The sequence below is a fragment of the Amblyomma americanum genome, chromosome 1, assembly GCF_052857255.1.
Source record: "Amblyomma americanum isolate KBUSLIRL-KWMA chromosome 1, ASM5285725v1, whole genome shotgun sequence".
In the NCBI taxonomy this organism is placed as follows: Eukaryota; Metazoa; Arthropoda; class Arachnida; order Ixodida; family Ixodidae; genus Amblyomma; species Amblyomma americanum.
In genome coordinates this window covers 149824726-149846619 of record NC_135497.1, presented here as the reverse complement: position 1 = coordinate 149846619, position 21894 = coordinate 149824726, and the positions used below count along the sequence as shown (strand labels likewise).

The following is a 21894-nucleotide window of genomic DNA, read 5'->3' as shown; positions in this document are numbered from 1 at the left end:
GAAGGTCCTAAATGTGTAAGAATCTGGCCGGCGTGAAATAAAGTTCTGGCCACGACCGGCTATTGTGTCTGGCAAACAAGCTTTTCGAGTCTGGTTTTATTCATTTTTCATGTAGAGTGTGTCTTGAAATGATTAACAATTGGGTGAACGCTCCTGAAAACAAGTGAGTAAGAAGTGTACATAGCGCACTTTTTATCGTAAATTGGCGGAAAGTAGCGTGGCTTCACCCTGAGATGCTGCTAGGTACAGAGCAGAGCAATTGTGTTCAAATTGTGCAGCTGTGCGCGAAAAAAAAAAAAGGCCACTCGAGTAGCACCAGAGCCGTGCCCACCAGTACAACCGCTCACGCTGGCTTCTGCGCTGTTCTCGCGAGCTCATGAGCCAACGACGCAGGCGTGTTAGCTGACAGCTCGCGCTCGTAACTACCAAAGTACACAGAAAGCTGTCCACGATTATCGCATCTGATGAATATTAACACGTCTTTGCGGTGTGTGCTTAAAAAACGATGCGGTTTAACTCGGCCTACTGGCCACATGCCAGCGCGAGCATACTGAAGCTAGCAGAAGCGTACGGCAGGTGATGTCGAAGTGAGGGTAACTTGTGGCACCACCTGTTGCGATGTGCCGTCCCTCCTGAAGAGTCACGTGATATTTATGCGGACACACGCCGCTGTAGGAGCCGCATAGTGAGCAGGTCGTGAAGTAATGAAGCCGGTCGTGTATATGACCGATGGCCTATGGCGCGGTAAGGAAAAAATTAAGCATCCAGCACGAGAAGCTCCTGCAACTTCAGAAACAAGATGACAAACTCGGAAGCATCCAACATAGATCGTCTGGCAACCGACTGCTGGAATCACCAATTATTTCCCAGATCTTGCTCCTTGTGGTATTTGCAAGCCTCTTCGTGTACACGGAGCAGAAGCTGTACACGGCCAGACATGGGGCCCACTGCCACCGGGAACAGTGAATTGCAAAAGTTGGAAAAATAAATCTATCACACAAAGAAATGCACTAACATTAGTAGCGAACATGACGAGAAAGGATGGATAAACAGACTTCCACCAAAGTGCATAGTTTTGGACTTCCCATCGCGTGTAGACGATGGAACCAAAGGCACAACAACCATGTAAAGAGCTGTAGTGCCGTAAAAAAACTAAGTTGCTTTTATGACCTGTGCTGCTGTCTAGTGAGTATGGTCAAAGTCGTATCGTTTCGCTCTACAGGAGCTCTCAAAAAGGTTGGAGTCAGTGCAAGTAAGCTTTATGGTGGCGGTAAAAAAATAAGTGAATTCACGTGCATTCCAATAGGTGTTAAAGCACTGAACAGTGCTCGTAACAGTGCAACTAACACACAAGTATGCATACATTTGAGTAATGAGGGAGCTCTAATTTTCCTGTGCGCTCCAGAAAATAAATTTCCTCCACCCTGGACATTTCCTAGCACATAGTATGAAGTTTGAAATACAGCAAAATATATTTCAATCCTTTAACCCAAATTACTGGAAACGTTCGAAAGAAATCTGACAATTTACACTCCAGGTCCCAGGAATATATACAAGGCATTTCAAATTATTCATTCCAGATGTTGTTTTGAAAGATATGTTTGTGTGGTCTATGCAACTGGACATTTTTTGGTTTGGTGCAGCTGGAATAAAATTTGGTGGAAATTATTTACGTGACAGAGTGCAATTAAAAGGTAACTTATCTAAAATAACTTCAATATTTGGTTTTAGGGCACGCAATTATATTGCAAAATTGGAAGTATTCTCTACGTTTCAAATTTTAGTGACAATATGAAGTGCAGGCATTGCGAGAAAGCAAACTTCGAGTTTTCAAAAAGAGTTTATCACATTTGAAATCTCAAACCACCATGCAGTTCCAGAGATTTAAAATCTTAGGCTCTGGCCTTCAACATTACAATATATTCTTCAGCCCTAAAACCAAACGCTAAAAGGTTACCTTCAGTTCATCGTCGTAACTGGACTCTGTTGCATAAATAATGTCCGCCTTGACATACAGCCCACCTGCCAATGAATAATTTGAAACTATCATGTCACTATAGCAGTGTATGGGTGAAACCTCCTGGGAAGGTTGCTATGCCGCACATAACCATAGGCGAGGCTGGTCAAAATAGGGCTGCCTTGTCAAACTGGATGTGGCACGCTTTTTTGACCTGATCAGATACTGGTTCAAGAGAGAATGCACTGGAGAGCTGCTATGGCCAGCTCTCAATAGCATGTGCAACGGGAGAGTTAAGGAATATACCTGGGACAACGGAGCCTCCATGTGATGTCATATGCCTGAAATGGCAGCCCGCGGGGACCACATTTGGTTGCTAGACCTTGCACATGTGGAGAGGGTAACGAGATTCAAAGGATGGCGAAAAAGTGGCTCCTCGAGCACGCCATCAGCTATGCTTGCAGAAGACTGCAAACTACTGAAGGCGCTCAATGACCAGGACAGTGGATACTATCCACCGCGTTTGGCACATTTGAGCAGAAAACCAAGGAGTATACCAAACTCTGCAGCACACGGTCGGCTGGTTTAAAGGCGCTCTGAAAGACCTTCCCAGAAGAGGAGATAAACTCAATCAGTGCACTGTGTTGTCATGAATGCGTGAGCCAAAGAAAACACTTCTACATGTAGCGGAGAACCCACAATCACGCACGAAAGTTGGCAAGTCCTTTCCGGTGACTTTTTCATGCCCACACCCTTCGTCACATGCTCCTGCATATACCAGTTCACAGATGGCTATTGGTTAGATTCAGACATCGGGCAGCTACCATGGCCGTGGCTAGTAAGCTGCGTAGCTTTGGAGGGTCAGGAATCTCCGCCCCTGGTGGTGGGGCCGGCGAAACAGCACCGACCTTTCAGCATGCAAAAAGTGATGAGAGGACAGGGAAAGGCGCAGAGACTGAAATTCAAATTTTGACAACAGGTAACTCAGCTTCTACAAAGCGCATTAAAAAAAAATTCTTGCTGGAGGATATTTGTAAAGCAGCGTTCTTCAACATCCCAGGCATACCGCGACTTCATTAGAGCTCCTTTCAGAGCCCCTCTATGGGGGGGATCATAGGCTGAAGAGTCAACTTTTGAACTGCTCAGTCAATTCTGATAAAAAGTTAACGGAAGGTTTAGCTTCTTGTCAATAGACCATATTCCAAATTTCATTATTATAGCACAAACAGAAACTTATAGCTATCATATACAGCAATTGGGTATTTTAGCTTAGGAAAATTCATTTAAAAAATAACACAAATTGTTTGTGACTGGCTACCTTCTAGGTGGTTTAGAGTGCAGGATAAGGCCAGCTGCAGTGTACCATTTCTGTAAAAGCGTCGTCACTTTAAAAATGCAAGTTTATTTTTTCTGTTATATACCAGACATCTGATAGCTTTTGTTAAAAAAAATCTAGGGATCGAAAAGGTACTTTAACTTGTTCCCGAGAAAATTTCAGTATAGAAACCACTTTGAAAGCAGTTTGGAAATTAGTTTTCATAATGGTTTTGTTTTCCCAAAAATTGGAAATAGAAATATAGGTTCAAAGATTTCAGAATGTGCTATTTAATTTTATGGCCAGAAATAATTTATTGAAGTGTCCTGTTGCATAATTTAGGCCAACTTCTTCCAACATAACACTGCTCAGTAGCAATTACTTCAATTTCTCGATTCTTTTCAGTTTTAGAGCTATCGAGCGCCTTTGTCAGCGCTTATGAAATGCCTTCCTTGGCAACTTGGTTGGAAAGAAAAACAACCAGCGTCGAACTAAGCCAAAACAAGGTTTGGCTAAGTGAGACTCTGAGTTGTGCGAAAACAGCGTTGGAAGGTCACGCACAGAGTTTCTGCCAATCCAAGCTGCTGCTTCAATTTCCCAGCCAACCGCAGTTGCCACAGGCGAATATATGCTTTGTTTTTTAGTTTTTCTTTAGTTGTCTGACGTGCTTTCGATAGGTCTCTCGCAACTAGAAAGCGCAAAAAGGAACTTTCCAACGTGGACATTCACTTCGCGCTCAGTTTCTTGCCACTCTGCAGCAGTATCTTGAAAAAAATAAATTTACAGGTACTTTTGATGGCAAACACGCACAACTATCAAGAGAAAAGAATTCATTCTCTTTTCTTCTACTGCGCAGATAACATCCAAACTTTGTGAGAAGTTTCTTAACTAAATCAGGAAATTTAGCCCTTAAGAATCTTCCGACCCTGTGTAATACATGACGCTATCTCTGCAAGTGTCTGCAAAAGTAGCACTCTGTGTCCTGGCACTGCACAGAGAAATACACGCGTGTTCCTTCCAAATAGAGCAGGAGATGCAATTAGCTGAAGCGCTATGAAGTAGACACACAGGAAACTGCAGCAAGAAACATTTACCTTTAGAGCAGCGTTTTCCTGGCGCAGGCTGGCAACTTCCTCACGCAGTCGCCGACACTCCTCAGTGGCTTTTTTCAGGTCTGCTTCCAAATTGCTAGCCTGGAATGACACTGCTATGTAAGATACCACTACTGGACACCACTGATCTTAATTGTGGACTAAAGTGCAAAAGATAATAAGGAAAGGCACATAAATAATATATGCTGCATGAAATACTAGGAGTACTAAGACAGGTAAATGACGAAGGCACCTTTTCAGGCTGCTTTGTACAGTGGCCACTATACAGACATAACTTGGAACATGCAAGGCTGTCGTAGATCTTAGGTGAAGAAAAAGATACCAATGGAGAAAACACAAAATACTTACTCCATAGCTTCACAAATTTTTCAGAACCTCTTGCTTATTAGAGGGGGAGAAAAATGCTTTACAACCCAGGACAGATGTTTTAATACAAATGGCGTTGCAAATAAGCTACCATTATTGGATTGACAAAACTGAATAAACAAAATGAAATTGCTCCAGAAGCACGCAAGCAATTTCAGTTTCTGCAACTATCAGCCCAAGCTATCAGCCTTGCAAAAGGTACTCAGAACACTGGCTATTTCAGCCAATGTTCTTCACTGCACCGTTATGCCAAGTAGAATGATCAATTCCTAAACGAAGAAGCCAGGGATCCATACATGGAATGACAATACAGGGCTACTATTGAACACTGGCTGCAACAAGTTAATTTGTGTTGAAAAGCAAGATTTCTAATGTCTGGTCACTTCACTCTAAGCAAATCGCTGAAGATAAATACGATGCTGAACGACATATCCTGCTACACTAACGTCGGCTGGACGAGGCCCACCAAATGACATTATGTGCCTGTGAGCACTAGTAAGTCAGTTTAATTGCCTAGTAATTGATGCAAATGGTGAACACCACATACAAAAATAAAGCAGCCACAAAAAACATAAAAGCTTAATTTTCTTTCAGAATAGTACTGCAGGCTTGAAATGCAAGCTATTTTCTATCCAGACCTCAAAACAGAGACCGCAAAAAATTTGACAGCCCCAGCCCATTATTTACAAACTGGCAACATGCAGCAGTTTTTATGCATAGGAGAAGCTTTCTCAATATCACTGAAAAAGTGCTGCCACTGGTTGGTTTTCCAACAAGACAGGACTCAAGTGTGCATTCACAAGCACAGAAATAAAAAAGCTGCAGCATGACAACAGACTGCTGTTGTTGCGCTGCATCTCACTACAAGCAGGAACAGGCCATACTGCTAGCACATGCTGCTTTATCTTCCAGTACACTGGCAAACCTACACCAGGTGTGCCTTAAAGAGAACTTAGTAGCAGAAGTACACATCATGCTGAGATAAGGAAAACTGAGCCAACACAGCAGCAAAAAATTTAACATTTATTTAGCCCTTTGCATGAAAAGTAAAGTGACTAGCGAGCATGTCACAGACAGCTTCATCAGGATTCTGCTACCTGTGGTGTCAAATACGATTGCTGTTAGGGGAGTTGGCCTTAGGCAAAGGAGTGTCACTAACTTAGCTCTTCAGCTTGAATGAGTACATTTAGCCTATTCAGCAACGCAATCTCCACTCTTTCAGATGCATTCGCTTTATGATCTCCCAGTTCCTCGCATTCTATTCTCGACTCGTCCGCTCATGCTCAGTCTCTCCCCTTGCTCTTGTTAACATTTTTAACCCCTTTGTGCAACTGAGTCTTGAGAGAAAACATCGGAGTGCTTACTAAGCCAGTCCATGGCAAAAGACAATAAAAAACATACAGGATTTCATACTCCTGCAAGGCATACTACCCAAATTCATTTCTCATCATCTCCTTTGTGTTCTACCTTTTTGTTGCAGTTCTACTTTCCAGAAAACAATGTCAGATTTTTTCTTTTTCATGCAACTTATCACGTTCATTGTATCCTGGAAGTCCAAGAAGCTGTCAATTTACTAGACCAGTCAAGCTCGCCTCTATCATGCAAATTGAGCACTGCGATGACTCAATTGGCTGAAAATGTGCAGGTGGTGCATAAACTTGTCGCAGGACACATTAACGGTGGCACTACTCCTTGCTGTCAGTTGCCTCCTCTGTGTGATGAGCTGACATTGTGAGGGATGGTGCATGAAAACTACTTTGTCCAGCTTAGTCACAGAATCCCTCATTCCAGTCTCTCTCTCCAACTGCTTCTGATCAAATGCTGGCAACAAATAATGGGAACATAAGGAAAATCGTCGGCTGCATCATGCTGCCCTTGTGCCTCCCCAGCAGTCGAATCTTCGCTAAAAAATTAAATCAACAGCCACTATTTCAATTATCTCTGATGCACCTGCCTTTTCATCAGATTACGTCAGGGTACCCGAGTAACATGGCTACAGGGAATTCAGGTGCATTTGTGTAAATGGAATTCTGACACCCAGGCACAGAGCTTGAATCTATACATGGTCATGAAGTGCGACACATGTAGCAAGTACTTCATGTTGCACCTATTTCAATGACCTGTTCCTATTAGCCGGGCATACACACTAAAGCCATCCACAAATACATGAAGCCCGATACATGCAGCACATATATTAATGCGCAAAGTTCTTAGGTGCCGACGATAGTAGAGGACCGAAAATTAAGACTTGATTTTTCCGACATGCCGAATTGAGTGTGCCTGAAATTTCAGACACATCACAAGAGATTGCTAGATTTTTCAGACTTCCTTCTCATTTGACGCAGCACCACCACCAATAGCCAAGCCGCCATATAATGTGTATAGTGGACTCTCATTAGTTCAGACTTGAGGGGGGAATCGAAAACTTGATCGAATAAAGTGCAATTCAAGCTAAACGGAAGCTTCTTTAACAGTGGGGCTGATATTCTCAGCGGACTTGCTCATCATACACGGTTGCGAGCTGGCAGCCTTCTCCGACATTGTCTGCTGCTAAAACTTGGAAAAGTAGTCCAAGTTTCATGGAACTCATTTGTGCCATAGTTATTTCCTCCCAAATATACGAAGATGCAGCAGAGAAGCACATGGGAGGCTGCTCTTCATGGAGACGGCAAGTGGAAGAAAATGGCTGCGCTTTTGAAGCGAGGAGCTCATACCTCCGTGAAAACGCACTGCAACCTCAACTGTTCTATTGCAACACCGTCAAAACTCATTTTGATGAAAGGCAAAATGCCATTTATTACATGCAAACCACAGTAGAGCCCATAAAACAACTGATACGTCGCAGGTTTAAAGGTTGGTTTTCGGCTTAGTCGTTAGGCCTAATTACGAAGGCCAATGCCAACGGAACTTATTTCAGCCATTTGTCGGTTCTTGTCTCTATTACCATATTCGCCTTTGTTTCATGCCCTCCATATGGCGGGTGCAACTCAGCTGCCACATTGGCGGGTTTGCTTTCACGCTTAGACTTCAGCCAGTCTGCGCATTTGTCTGTTACGTGGTGGTGGCAGTACAGCCATCAAATGCCGAGCTCACAAAAGCAGTCATCGCGTGTAATCTGTGCATCATATGAGGCATCGAAATGATGTGCACGAACCTGCAGATCCCTTCCTTCCGCCATACTGGCAATCACAAGTTGATGTAGAGAGATTTTTTATGGTGAAATTTGATTCGTCGGACGCCATTGCAGACCACAGAAAGTCCGAAAAGCCTGTCTTGATTGTATGTGTTAAAAATGTCAGCCTCCTTGGCCAACGCAATACATGTTTTCTTTGGTGTGTACAGTGCAAAAAAACCTATTGTGCACACTGAAAGCACAATGTTACAGTGACTTCCAATGACTGTGTCATTCAGTGTAGTTATTTGACAGTGAACACCCCAGCCATGCTTGAAAGTTGCCGAAAGTTCAACGCTATACCAGCCAAAATGCTACAGCAGAACCCCGCCGTTACCATTTTCACGACACCACAAGAAAAAAAAAAAAAACCGGGAAACACTGAAGCCTAGAACCGTGCATAAAAAAGAAAAAGAAAAAGTACATTGTTACCTGCAGTTCTTGCTTTACTTCTAGCAAAGGAACATGCTTCTCTGGAATTTGGAAGGCTTTGTGGCTCTCGCGATCCGTCTGCATGCACAAAATGGCCTAAATGCCCTACGATGAATCTTAGTTTGCCTGAGCAGCTCTTGGTGGAAGGAAGGCAACAGTGAAGAGGGTGGGTGCATGAAAGCGGGCGAAGCTTGGGCACGCATGCATGCTTCTGCACTGTTTTCCTGGCGGCCGCTTTAAGGGGGGAAGAGGGTCTTAGAAAAAAAATTTTATTCATGAAGTCACAATTATGAAATATTCAGGAACATGTATTTTTGCATGCTGATTCCAAATATGGAATTTAATTTATTGTACAACAATTTCTTGAGCACTTATGCAATATGTTATGTGACATTTTGTGGAGAGCTTTCAAGAAATCCTGCTGCAGGGAACTTGCTAGAATGCATGCCATTGGTTTCTCTTGACATTAAGCTATGCAATAAAGCTAAAATTATCATCCTGCCTGTCATAGAAATTGAGTTATAGAATTTTAAAGTTGTCACTTCAGAAACAGGAAGACAAATTTTTCTTCCCGTTTGTGAAGTACGAAGTTCAAAACCCTGTAACTCAACTTCTGTGATAGGCACGATAATAATTTTACCCCTTATTGCATAGCTTGTTGTCAAGACAAGCGGACGGCATACATTCTAGCAAGTTCCCTGCAGCAAAATTTCGTTAAAGCTCTCCACAAAAAGTTACATAACATATTGCATCAAGTCCACAAGGACTTGTTGTACATTAAATTAAATTCCATATTTGGAATCAGCATGCAAAAATACATGTTCTCTGAGATTTCATAATTGTGACTTCATTAATAATTTTTTTTTTCTAAGACCAGCTTCCCCCCTTAACCCTACACAATCCTCATCTATTAGAACCTAGAAAGTGCATTTTTAGTCTACAGGCAAAAGGAAAAACGTGGATGACAGAAACATACATTAAGCCAACCTGCGCAACTGCATCACGTACAGCGCTGCCCGTGCAGCATCTGTCGCGCGGTGCGCCTCCTCTGATCGCTAGTGCTCATGCCCTCAGCTGTGATGGAACAGCACCAGCAGCCACAACAAGATTCATACCACCTGCAAGTGTGCTCGGCCTTGGCGCCACATGCTGCAAGCCACAGAACACTGTGGTGGCCAAGAATCGATGGAGTCCAGAGTTCGCTCTGGCTCTGTTGCCGCTGTGTGTGTGCCAAATGTTGGCTGTCAGATTGGCAGCACGAGGTGAATCACTATCGTGAAGTGACATCCGCAATAAAGCATGCTTTCCCGCATGCTTTATTGCCGCCACAGTTGCAACGAAAACATAGCCGAAAACCTGATGCTGAGAATAAACAGCAGAGTTTCTATACATGGGTTTCTGTGGGAGCCTAGACAGGACTGGCACGTGAAGACACACAGCACCCATGAACGTACCACCGCTGTTCTACTGTATTTACTAAGACTCCTTCAAGAACAGAACGCCAATTTATTTGAATGGAAAAAGTAGCGCGTGGAATAAATAAAGTGTGCACAATGCTGCTAGCGATCTTTGCTGGCAGCATTCTGGATACTCTTTTTGCTGCAGTCAAGAAATTTTCCGATTTGGCCAGAACATGAAAGGGATGTTGTGCAGCGCTTTAAATGTGAACTCCACACAGCGCTTGGCACTGCCATTCTTCAGCATTGACCTTGTACATGGCTGGCTTAGGACACAACACTCACTACACACATCAGCCCTTCTGCCATTTTTCTTAGGGGTGCGGAAGGCAGAAGCTCAGGCAGCTAGCTCTGGAACAAAGTCAGTGTCAAAGAACAGAATCTGCTTGTTGCAAAAAGCATGCCAAGCCCTATGTGGGGTTTATGGGGTTTAACGTCCCGTTGCAACTCTGGCTATGAGGGACACAGTAGTGGAGGCCTCTGGATAGACATTGCAAAGTAACACTGGTCTCTAGCGTTTCACTTCCCTCTAAATGTGATCACCATGGGCCGGGTCAAACCAGAGTCTTTCGGATTAGCAGCCGAGCATCATAACCGTTAAGCCGAGCACTACGTGAAGCACAGAACTGGACATCCCATTAACATGCTGATGATCACACATTGGACGGTTACTTTGGCCAGTTACACGATAATTACTTAAGTTTTTTTTTTAACTGCAATGCCACATTTTATAAATCTTCCTGGTGAAATTTTAATGACTGTACCTGGCATGACTCCTGCCCACATTAGCTTCCACAGGATGCCTACATGCATACCAACTCAGCACAGATAAACACCAGCTGACCTTGTTGCTCCCACGTCCCATCTTTGTGCTGTTTGTGAAATGAACAAACTAACCTAACAACATATCTTAACAAGAAAAGAGTGGGCATGTACTTTCCCTTGTCTTCACATCCCTTTAACTCCCAGAGCAGTTTCAATGCTCCAATGGTGTAACAAGCATCCCTGCTGTACCCACATTCAAGAGCTGCACCCGATGCCCAATGTAAACACCATATTTTCTGGTCTGCAGTCGCACTCCACTCCCTTTCCCTTGACTGCTTTTACAGAATTTAAGTGGAAATTCTCTATTCAGTCCATAAAATGAAATTGCGTGTATGTATTACCACCACAAAAATGCATTCAAGCAGAAATTTAAACTCGAATTCAATACACTCCAAGCCACAATTTTTTTTCTTTTCTAAATGTTGATCCAGTAAGTTCTGGCAAAGCCATCAATGTTGCCATCTACTCAGACTGCCACACACGACACTTGTATTGTGGGCTTATTAGCAGTGGCAAGTATCCATTGGCATCCTCGAAATCACTGCCCAAAATCTGTTGCCTGCCCCAAATGTTGCAGAAGTACACAGCTCGTGTTAGCAAGTCAGCAGCCAAATTCTCAAAGCTGCTCACATGTCAACTCTCAACTGGCCGGCGCTTTGGCTAGTGTACAACAACCACGTCCATAATGTACACTCGCCGAGGTCAGGGGGCACGAGTCAGCCACAATAATCATTCTCATGCGAGAACAACCGAGGATTCAGCCCTCACTTGCTAATGCCAGCTGCAGCTTCCCCAATGCTGCTTTATTTCCACTGCACTAAATAATACAGGCCTTCAGTCATACATAACTCCCCCATGGACAGAATAAATCAGATTTAAACTGCGGTTAATACTCACATCAAACAGCAGCATTGTTACAATGATCCAAATAACTGTCATGCCACAGTGACAACACAATGTGGTCATCTCACTACAAAGCCGAAATAAGGCAGGAGGTAGCTACAGTCAAAGCTCGATATAATGAACACAAATTATTACAAATTACCTGACATTATAAATTATTGGCTATATAAAACTAATTCTAAACGTTTTTAACAAACACATGGAATTCTTACTCTATATATCGAACGCAGTTTGTCATAAAACGGACATATCACACTGCCGAGCGCCAGCTGTGCCCGCTCGAATGGCAGGCAGCAGGCTTGGCCTCGCTACATGAGTAACTGGTGGTGGTGCGACAAAGTATTCATGCCACAGTTCACGTTTTAATCTCTACCTTGCCAACAGCACCACGGAAAATACAGTGGCGTGAAAATTTGGTACTCAGTCGGCACCCTTTTGCTGCTTTTACGCCTCATGCCCCGGTCAAAATTGCCTCGGACCAGTGGCATGGTCGGTTGTAGCCTGCCAGTAGTCATCCTGTGCTCACATAGATTGACATGGAAGTGGTGAAACTGGGCGGTGGTTTTGTCCTCGTGTCCCATTGCTCACGCAACACCACTGTAATGTGGAGAAGCCACCCCAGCTAGTGTTTGATGTGCTACCACCGTGTGCTCACGGTGCTGTGTGGGAAAGACAACCTAACTGGCATTTGTCACTCTTTTTTTTTTGCAACCCCTGCAATCGCCATAAGCGGCTTTGAAACAGTGCTAAAACTATGGTAAAGGTTTCTCCCAGTTGCTGCCTTTCATTGACTAAACAGCAGTTCTCCTGCAAGAGTTTTCGAGAAATTTTATATTACGAATTTCAGCAATATGAAACTATTTTACGATTTTTTATCTGTTTGCTGCAATGAAGCTTGACTGTATAAAATGGAAAAGCACACCATAAATTGTGTACGCACTTTACACCAATACTTCGAAAACGTACATTCAGTTTCACTGTTGCATCCTGACAAATCTAGGAAACATGATGCTACTCCTTGACCACTAGAGTTCACCTATGATATGGGCTGTATGAGCCTCATCAAAAGCGAATGAAACAAGGTGCTGTAATACAACTACACTGATGCATAGCATAATGAGAAAACATTAATGCTCGGACCGTCAGTGTAAAATAATCACACAGGTGCATGTATTACACAAGTTTTGATGCCACTTGCACACTGGCAACAATAGCTGTATGACAGCCCAGCAGCATTAACGAGTCGAAGTTACAACAAACTGCTCCAGTGTAAAACTGCCTTTTTACACCAAGGCTAAATTCTGATAACACTGTATACAGCTGGTGCAGTAAAACCTTATTAAAGTAGATTGAAAAGCCGGAAAATATGCCCGAATTATTCAACGATCACATAACTGAATGGTTCGCAAAAAAAAAAAAAAGACTGCTTAAAACTGTTCCCATCGTATTTGATGAGAACTTTGAAAATAGTTACCTGCTTTGAAAATGGAAAACAATTTTTCAGAGCTCCGTGAAATGGTTTACTGCATGCACACGGTTGGGAATACTAAAGCAGTACTGCTGCTAAATGACCTGGGCAGCTTCCTTCATGATGTGATGTGGTAGCAGTGAAGCCTCCTCACAAACACCCTCATGTGTGAGAAAACTTTACTGCACAAACTGCAAACAATGCGACGAGCATGCAGCAATGTCGGCACAATGGGAGAATGGAAAAACCACATGGACAGAACGGAGGGAAATTGTGTCAGCACTGGAATGGTAAGATGCCTTCTAAACAGGAAAACAACAGCAAAGCCAGACTATTTGCGACGAAGCCATCGATCATCATCACGCCTGCCTGTACATTGTCACAGGTGAGTGGGCAACATTGCAGAGGGTGAGGAGGACTGTTCGAACGATCACTTGCTGATCTAGTTTTTCTGTACATGGGCTCTACGTCAGAGAGCCTGTGCGGACTAATGTGAGCCCAGCTCTGACTGAATTCATGACCGATGCCACAGGCTTACATTGGCTGGAACTATGCCGGCAGTTCTAATTATCCGAATGAACAAATGATCAGGGCTCTAATTGACAAGGTTTTCCTGTATGTGCAGAATATCTGCTTCGAGATTCAATACTGTTCTCTCTGTCGTCTCCTCTCAGCTTGCGGCAGTATGTACTTTGGCTAGAACACATCAAAGTTGGGCATGGACACTAGCAAAAGCTAAATGTAGTTAATGTAATAAGCCACCATGTACAGACAGACAACACTTGACATACAGTAAAGGTTCACATTTAAACATGTAATACGATAGGCAAGTGAAGGTAATCAGAAATTAAATCCAGACCGGAAAGTGAAGTTAGCTGTCTTATTAAGCACAACATCTGGGTACGTGGTCTGGTTGGTGAATAACTATCCAGAGCACAAATAAAAATCAGATGCGCCATACTGCTTATTTCTCAATTTGTTGAACACATTTCATGCAGGCAACCTACTTTATTAAATGGCTGAGCTGAACCGCTACGGGATAACTGCGTACATAACCTTAGCACACAAAGAAGCAGCAACATCCACAGTGCCACCATATATGCCTGTTATTGCTGCCCTGTATGTCCAACAGGGCCACAATGCACCATTAAAAAAAAACAAAGAATGTCTTGAATGGCAAAGCTTTAGACACAAAAAGCACAGACCAAAAAAGAGAAAAACCATTAATATTGAACACTGATTTTGTGCATTCTGGACAAAGGCCTGAATGATGTGTATAAGCAATGTGCATACACGCTGCAATGGTCAAAGAAGGCAAGGGAGGGCAGTGAAGGGGGCACCCGGGTGGAACTCACCTTGGGGGATTTTGGGGCACACTCTCCCTTAGGGGCAGCTCCCCTTCTCATCCCCATGGGACGTGCTCACGTCTAGGTTATTCTACAGGAAAAGGGGGAAAACATTTCGGCCGCGGGACACACAGTGACCCAGACAGAAAAGGAGGGGAAAGTTCCATTGACCTTGCCACAAGACTTTGGGGCAGGGGAAGGGTAGACAAAACACACCTACACACACCCATGCACATACACTGGTTTCAGTTAGTGATACGGTCTACAGCAGTGTGCCGTACACCTTGTTACTCAGTGTATGCACTACATCCTACACACAAAAATACCATTCTGGTTCTTAAATGCACCTGTGCTAGCATGGAGTGGCAGTAGTAAAAGGGGCAAATCCTTGAAAAACAGCAAGAGCTAAATTACGCAGCAAAGCTGCCACCAAGTGAAAGCAAATTATGCTTCAATGAAAGCTATAGCACAGATACAGTACATTTTCTACAGAATACAGATTATTATTCAAAACAGGAACTGCTGCTTTACATGCATTGAACAAAAAGCTAATAAGAAAAATATCTGTGTCAGGGCGGCACAGAATAGCCCATCTACTTGTGTGAATAACGTAGCACTAGAGATAGCAAAAGGAGAAAAACCCTGCAAAGTAAATGAAATACAAGCAGGAAATTTTAAACTCATCTAATTTATTACAGTCAGCTTTAGTCATACTTTAAAGCACTCATCTACCCTTTACAAATGCATGACAGTTGCATGCAACGGTCAATAGCAGAACAGAACTCGTTTGTTAGCTTCCCAAAAATTTCTGTGCATGTGTATGTGCATGTGTGCATGTGCGCACATCCATGCATGCAAAAACATTGATAGGAAGCACATAAGTTGCAAAAAACGGCCAACTTAAACTGCATTTAGTCAGATAATGAAGTTGTCATGAATATCACTAGCTTAAATATGACCAGTTATAGAAAAACATAACAAGCAAGCACGGACACAAATGCGCACGCACACACACACAAATTTTGTATAGCCCTGCAGCCCAGAAGCAACTGTCACGTAAAATAAAAATGATAATAAACTGCGTTCCAGCACTACATTTATAGCTTTTTAGAAGTGATTGTCTAGCCTTTTAAACCATCCAAAACCCAACTTTTAAGGAGGGCTCAAAGAAATCAAGCAAAATTATTCAAGCATGGCCAAAACTTACTTGTGGTGCAGCTTCAGTTGGCATTTCAAAGACGCACCTCAACTTCGAATCCATGAGACTTTCTGGATTGGCATCTCTCCACTGAAATAAAATACTAACTAACATAATCTGAACACTGAACTACTAAAGGGATACTGAGAACACCATCCAATTTTTGTTCTCAGTAAAAATCAATTCTACGGCTCCTTCTGGGTATGTCAATGCTTGCCTGGCAGCAAAGGTTCCAATTATTACTGAGAAAAGTGGATTTGAATATTTTCTCGCCACTCGATTCAAAGGACTCTGTGATAGCTGCTTCAAAGTGAATAGCAGTGTCGCCTAGCCTTGGGGACCCATGCCCAAATATCTGAGTCGACGTACCACACTTTACTTGCAACATCAGCTGGAGATGACACCTGCCTTCCACTTTTTTTTTCTATTTTGTGGCTTACGCGAGCTCAGTATTCAGTGAAAGTAAGAACTGATACAGCACAACTTCAATCGGTCCTCACTGTCCCTTCAAGATCCCCCAAGAACTACAAATCTATTCCAATGAACAAAATGCACAATAAAATCCTGCAGGACCATGCCTTCTACAGAAAAGAAGAATGGGTGCAAGGAGGTTTTTCCTAGAACAATTTAAAGGCATCAGTGGATTCTAAATTTTAACATTCTAGTTAAAATTGATAAACATATTGGTCAAATGTTTAGGGGAAACCCCAAAGGTGGAGTAGATTTGTAATAAGGGAGAAATTACTCATTGGCATCCCCCCAAGCACAGCCAAACGGCTACAAAGGAAAGCTATACAGCTTTCTTAGAAACTTTGCAGTTAAAGAAAAATTCGTCCTGGTCCGGGGACATCTGCACTACAGCCAGCAGAAATATGCAACACTAGGCTTGTGCGAATAGTCCAATATTTTCGAATAGTTGAACGAATAATGCACTATTCGATATTTGCTTCAATTCGAATTTTGTTACTCGAAAATTTCGAAGTATTCGGCTCGATCAAATAGCCACACTCGGCAGGAAGAAGGCGTTTCCGGAAGTTTCGGTTTTGGATTCAGTAATACTTTCCCCAATCCAATCCAGACCAATCCAGAAAAGCTCAGAACAAAGGCGTGCAAAAACGCATCTCGTCGGCATGGTCGATTGTGTTTGGTGGGCGAGTCTGTCTCTGCCGCAGAGGCCATTGATCAATCCCAGCCGCCTTGGACCACTAGCACCATGGGGGACGTGTATGCGGCCAGCAATCTGATTTGGAACTTTTTGTAATGATTCCATCGGGAACCGAAGCTCGAGGTCTTAAATGCAAGACAGTCCTGAAGACCCCGACAGGCACGACGACCGCCCTAGCAACAACCCTAGCAAGGAAATTCAGAGAAACATGCAGCTTGACCCTCTCGAGGTTATAAAAGACCTCCCGACGCGATGGAACAGTGAGCATGCCATTCTGGCCAGGCTCGTGAAGCTCCGTATGGTCATCACCGTAGAACTTTCAGAATGACGCAGTTCCAAACTTAAACGCAAGTAAGTGGAAGCTTATGAATGCAGCAATGAAAGTCTTGAAGCCACGTGACCACGCCACAATTGAACTGTCTGGGGACAGATATTCCATGCTGTCACAAGTCACTCCCCTGTTGTAGTGTACCAAGGTGGTTCTAGCTGAACATGCTTCCGAAGGCGGTGAGGCAGCATTGCTTGCCTCAAGCCTTTTCCGCAGCATCAAGACTAGGTTCCCTGATATCAAGATGTCACGCCTTCCTGCATTGGCAATGTTGGTCGATCCTAGATACAAAAATATCTGTTATGCTGAATGACCCACAAAGCAATGGGCGTTCACTCTACTCACAACGGCAGCAGAAGAGACTGTGCCAGTTGATCAACAAGGTACAGCAACAAGTGAGAACAGCACCTGCTCTGCAAACCCATGAGGGGACTTTGTGTGGAGTGCAGTTACACACTTCAGTTTGCGTGCACATCATCAGTCAAGCCGTACAATCTCGGATGAGGTTGCTGGGTACTTGAAGGGCTCCCTTCTTTCCCAGTCCGAAGACCCCCTTGTGTGGAGGAAAAGCAAGGGAAGCCACCTTTACCCAACCCTGACTGCAGCTGCCTGCAGGTATCTTTCGATACCAGCCACCCAGACAAGAACTGAAAGGCTTTTTTTGACTGCAGGAGCCGTTGTATGCTGCAGAAGGGAGCACCTCAATGCCCAGCATGTGGAACACCTAGTGTTTTTGCACGAAAATTTGTAGACTTTGGTAAATATTCAAGTTGCTTACTTTCCTTGAATAAATCCGAGACTTGAGCCCCCTGCCATTTTTTTCTTTACTTGCTACTATTCGAAGTATTCGCTTCGAAATTATTCGAGAATTACTATTCGCTTCGAACCAAAAAAGCACTATTCGCACAAGCCTATGCAACACTGCTGACAGCTAGAACACAATTCCTTTGGACTTGCAAGATCTTCACAAAAGCAGGATAAAATCTCACCAGAGCTACAACAGTGTATCAAGCAGGTACTGCAAAAACATCTTTAGCTTTCCAAGGTATACTTGCTTCAATGTGCAACCAAGCCATGAAGCATAAATTAACATGCAAAGACTGCACACAGCTCATGTCCATGAAATAGGTTAATGCTCCTTCAATTCAATCCATGCATTGAGATAAGCTGTACTAGACATGTAAAAATTTCAAGAACCAAGCGACCAACATGAACACAGGGGAATCAATGAAATGCATCACGCACCACAGTATCTTGGTTCACATCACCATCTGGGGCAATCATAGTCTGGACCATAAACTTGTGCTTGTTTTTTTCCGTCGGATCATACTCGAATGGCTGCAGCATGACTGCGAGTCCAAATGGCAAATTAGGACACATGATAAAAGAAAAGAAAAACAGGCTACTTGAGAATGCTTGACCACCTACAATCATTAAGTTTGCACAAGTTAATGAAGGCCACCATTACTAGTCGGCCGTAAATGTACAAGGCCGAGCAGTAGAAACTGCAAATTTAAACAACTAACCAGTAGTCTGGCTTGCATACAAACCATGCTCAGACTTGCCCAAACTTTGCTAGCTACCTTATGAACCTCGAATGAATCGCATTTCCTTAGTGTGTTCCAGTGATATAATTTGCATCCAAACGAGCTGCATAAAACTAGGTAATTGTGTGGGATTTCACAAATACTAATTGGGCGAAAATATAGTGTGGGCCACAGAAACACGTTTAAGCCATCTTTGACCGACCTAAAATTATAAGCTGCACTTGACCCTTGCAACTTATAATGATGTACTACTATAACTGGGAAGAAAACAATCGCTCTAGCCGACAGATTATAGAGCTCTTGGCCTACACCCCTGGTGCCGGCCTGGTTGGCCTGGTGGGCAAAATATTCATTTGCCGACAACGTGGTGCAACAGGTGCAACACGTACCGAGGCACTTCTAAATGCAAGAAGAATGGCAGCAAAGACACGTGCGACACGACAGATGCAAGGGCTAACACCAAAATAAGCATGCATATACAATGCATGCACTTAACAGATTTGAAATCTGACCTGCGCATGCTCTGCTGTCTGCAAATAACACATGCTACTACTAGCTCTAAGCACTCTTGTTACACAGCCTAATCTGCAGGTTGATTTCAATGTACTTCCTTCATTTACAGTCCTTTACTTCTGCATGTTTGAAGTGTTACATTTGGATCACTGTTACCTTTACAACATGTAATGACACAATAAGCTATTCAACACCAGTGTAGTTGGTTCAGACTGACTTTAGAAATAGCCAATGGATACCAACCAGCCACTTGGACGGCCTGCTTGGGTTCAAGGATGCCACTGTTGGGCCGTACGCAATAGCGCTTTGGTGCTGTTGTCTTTACTTTGAAGCAGATTCGCTTGTCTGTTGGGTTGGAAAGCTTTAGATGAGAGGTCACCACATCATTGAAAGGACCTGCGCAAAATGTCACAAGCATTAAAAACAGTCTGAATTCTGCTCAAGCTTAAGTTATAGCAGATGCAGACAAATAATTACCACCAAAAATGGTTTCCAGCTAGGCAGAATACACACAAAAGCATTTGGATGAGGGCAGATAGCCAAAGCAAAACTGCAAAATTTCAAGCCAGCATGTGCAACTGCAGATCTAAGATCTTTATTCAACAAATATGCACAAACACCACAAATCTCAACGAGATTTGCAAATGCAATGCTGGTAAAAGCAGCATTATGCTTGAGTCTGCAGACTACACTGGCTGAAGTCATACAAGAATTAGGGCACCATTATTAATATAATACTGCTTCACAATTGCTGCAACTCAAGCGAGTATTATCAATAGTTAGAAGGTGCGGGTCGAAACAATATCAAAGGGTTTGCCCTACTGGACTGTAGTCAATTACTCCCCAAGTATAGAACAGAATAAGCCTATTTGTGTCACTCTTGACTTAAAACTCAAAAATGTTTGAGGACAGTTATATGGTTTGTCCAAAATAAGTAAAATATGCTGTTTTCAGCAAGATCTAAATGCAGACGAGAGAACATTCAGTCAAATCACAATGGTCTGATCTGCCGGGGTGTGAAAATTACAAGTTCCACATGAAACCTGTAGCAAACATGTTCGCGTCCCAAAAACAAAGCGATTCTTTGAGTTGTTAGAACTCACCACTACAAATTAATTTTTAACAAACCAAAGTGAATACCATGAACAAATCTTACATTTACAAAAAGCCCCCCCCCCCCCCCCCCCCCCCCATTTGTACGAAAATATCAAAAGAATCTGAAGGTAGAACTTTGGGCCAGCTGGTCACATATGCAGACAGAAGCACTTGTCCTGGCTGTATTTTTTCTCACATCCTGTCCAAAGCTGCGCTTCCCTTCTAAAGAAGGAGTTAGGTATCAAAAGTTGAAATCAATGATGTTTAGGTTTGTTTAACACTGGCCAAATTGCACTGGCAGCCTTGAACTCTGCAATAGTGACTGTACAAGGCATGCCCATTTAGTGCATGTAGGGGTGCTCACCCGGAAGCAACTGCTTGCTGTGGTCTAGAGGCAAGAAGCGACCCTGGACACTTGCCCCCGATAGTACTAAAAAAAAAAAAGCCTAAATTCTTCACTTGAGAGCCAAGTCCAGCTAACCACATGAAAACCTATCCTTTCACACTTACTTTTTTGCCGCCCTGAATATTTTTCAAAGCATTCTCTTTCCCCGACGGAGATTTTGATTTACAGCAAGTGGGTGACTTGTATACTCGAGCACATCGCTCCAATATTAAGGGTGTGTGAATATTTAAGAATAGCAAACTGAATATCCTATTAGGTTCATCGAACAAGTCAAACAGTTCATGTGCAAAATTATTCAAAACGAACCGATCATGTTGTCAAGTTTTCATATACTTTTCGAATAATTGCCATGAAGTTTGAATAAGGCCCGCTGTATTTTCTTCCACGACTGTTCCAAAAACAGGGACCACGCCAACACCACGTACCATGCTCCCACAATCTGTATGCGCAGGATAGAAGGTTCAGCACTGGCTGCGACACGGTCCATTTGCATTTAAAGTGCTCATACATGCCCTTCGTGATTGGACGACCCGGCAGGGCCCAGGCAGGTTCAATAACTGTGACTCTATGCCCAATCTCTGAGGCCATGCCTCATATACCGCTTTCACCCATCTCATATACAGAGATGTAGCACTAGTTTGATTCACTTTTTAGGTAAGCTATTCATATTCAATTCGGATTGGAAAAAAAAACTTGCCACATCCTCAACCAATACAATCCCTACATGAGTATTAAGGTTATTCCCAGCAAAAAAATCTGAGTTATAACATTACGCACGTCAATATTTTATTATAAACACTGTACGCTGTTATAACATCTTACGATCCTACAACATGATTTTTCAACACTGGTTGATTCCTGGCAAAGTTTTGAATGTCAGCATTTCAAAAGCACAAAGTTTATGAAACCACAGCCTGATGATGGTTTATGGTTTATGGGAGTATAACGTCCCAAAATGACTCAGGCTATTATTAGGGACGCCGTAGTGAAAGGCTCCGGAAACTTCGACCACCTGGGGTTCTTTAACGTGCATTGACATCGCACAATACACGGGCCTCTAGAATTTTGCCTGCATCGAAATTCGAGGCCGGGATCAAACCTGCGTCTTTCGGGTCAGCAGCCGAGTGCCATAACCACTGAGCCACCGCGGCAGCTTACAGCCTGAAGATGCACAGTTCCAAATCATTTGACCAGCTTAAGAAACCAGGACTTTCAAAGTCAGGTACCAATCATATACATGGCAAGCACTCACACTATTGAAGGAAAATTAAATCAAGCCTTCGGCCAGA

The 21894-nt window shown here is 43.2% G+C and overlaps 1 protein-coding gene across 1 annotated transcript in view; it reads right to left on the bottom strand.

Annotated features, from left to right (window-relative positions):
- Positions 1–21894, bottom strand: part of LOC144113918 (vesicle-associated membrane protein-associated protein B-like) — a 36776-nt gene that overhangs the window by 12209 nt on the left and 2673 nt on the right. The window contains 6 exon segments of the mRNA XM_077647310.1: positions 4367–4465; positions 14363–14404; positions 14406–14444; positions 15561–15641; positions 18290–18393; positions 19348–19500. Coding sequence (XP_077503436.1) covers positions 4367–4465; positions 14363–14404; positions 14406–14444; positions 15561–15641; positions 18290–18393; positions 19348–19500 — 518 coding nt within the window.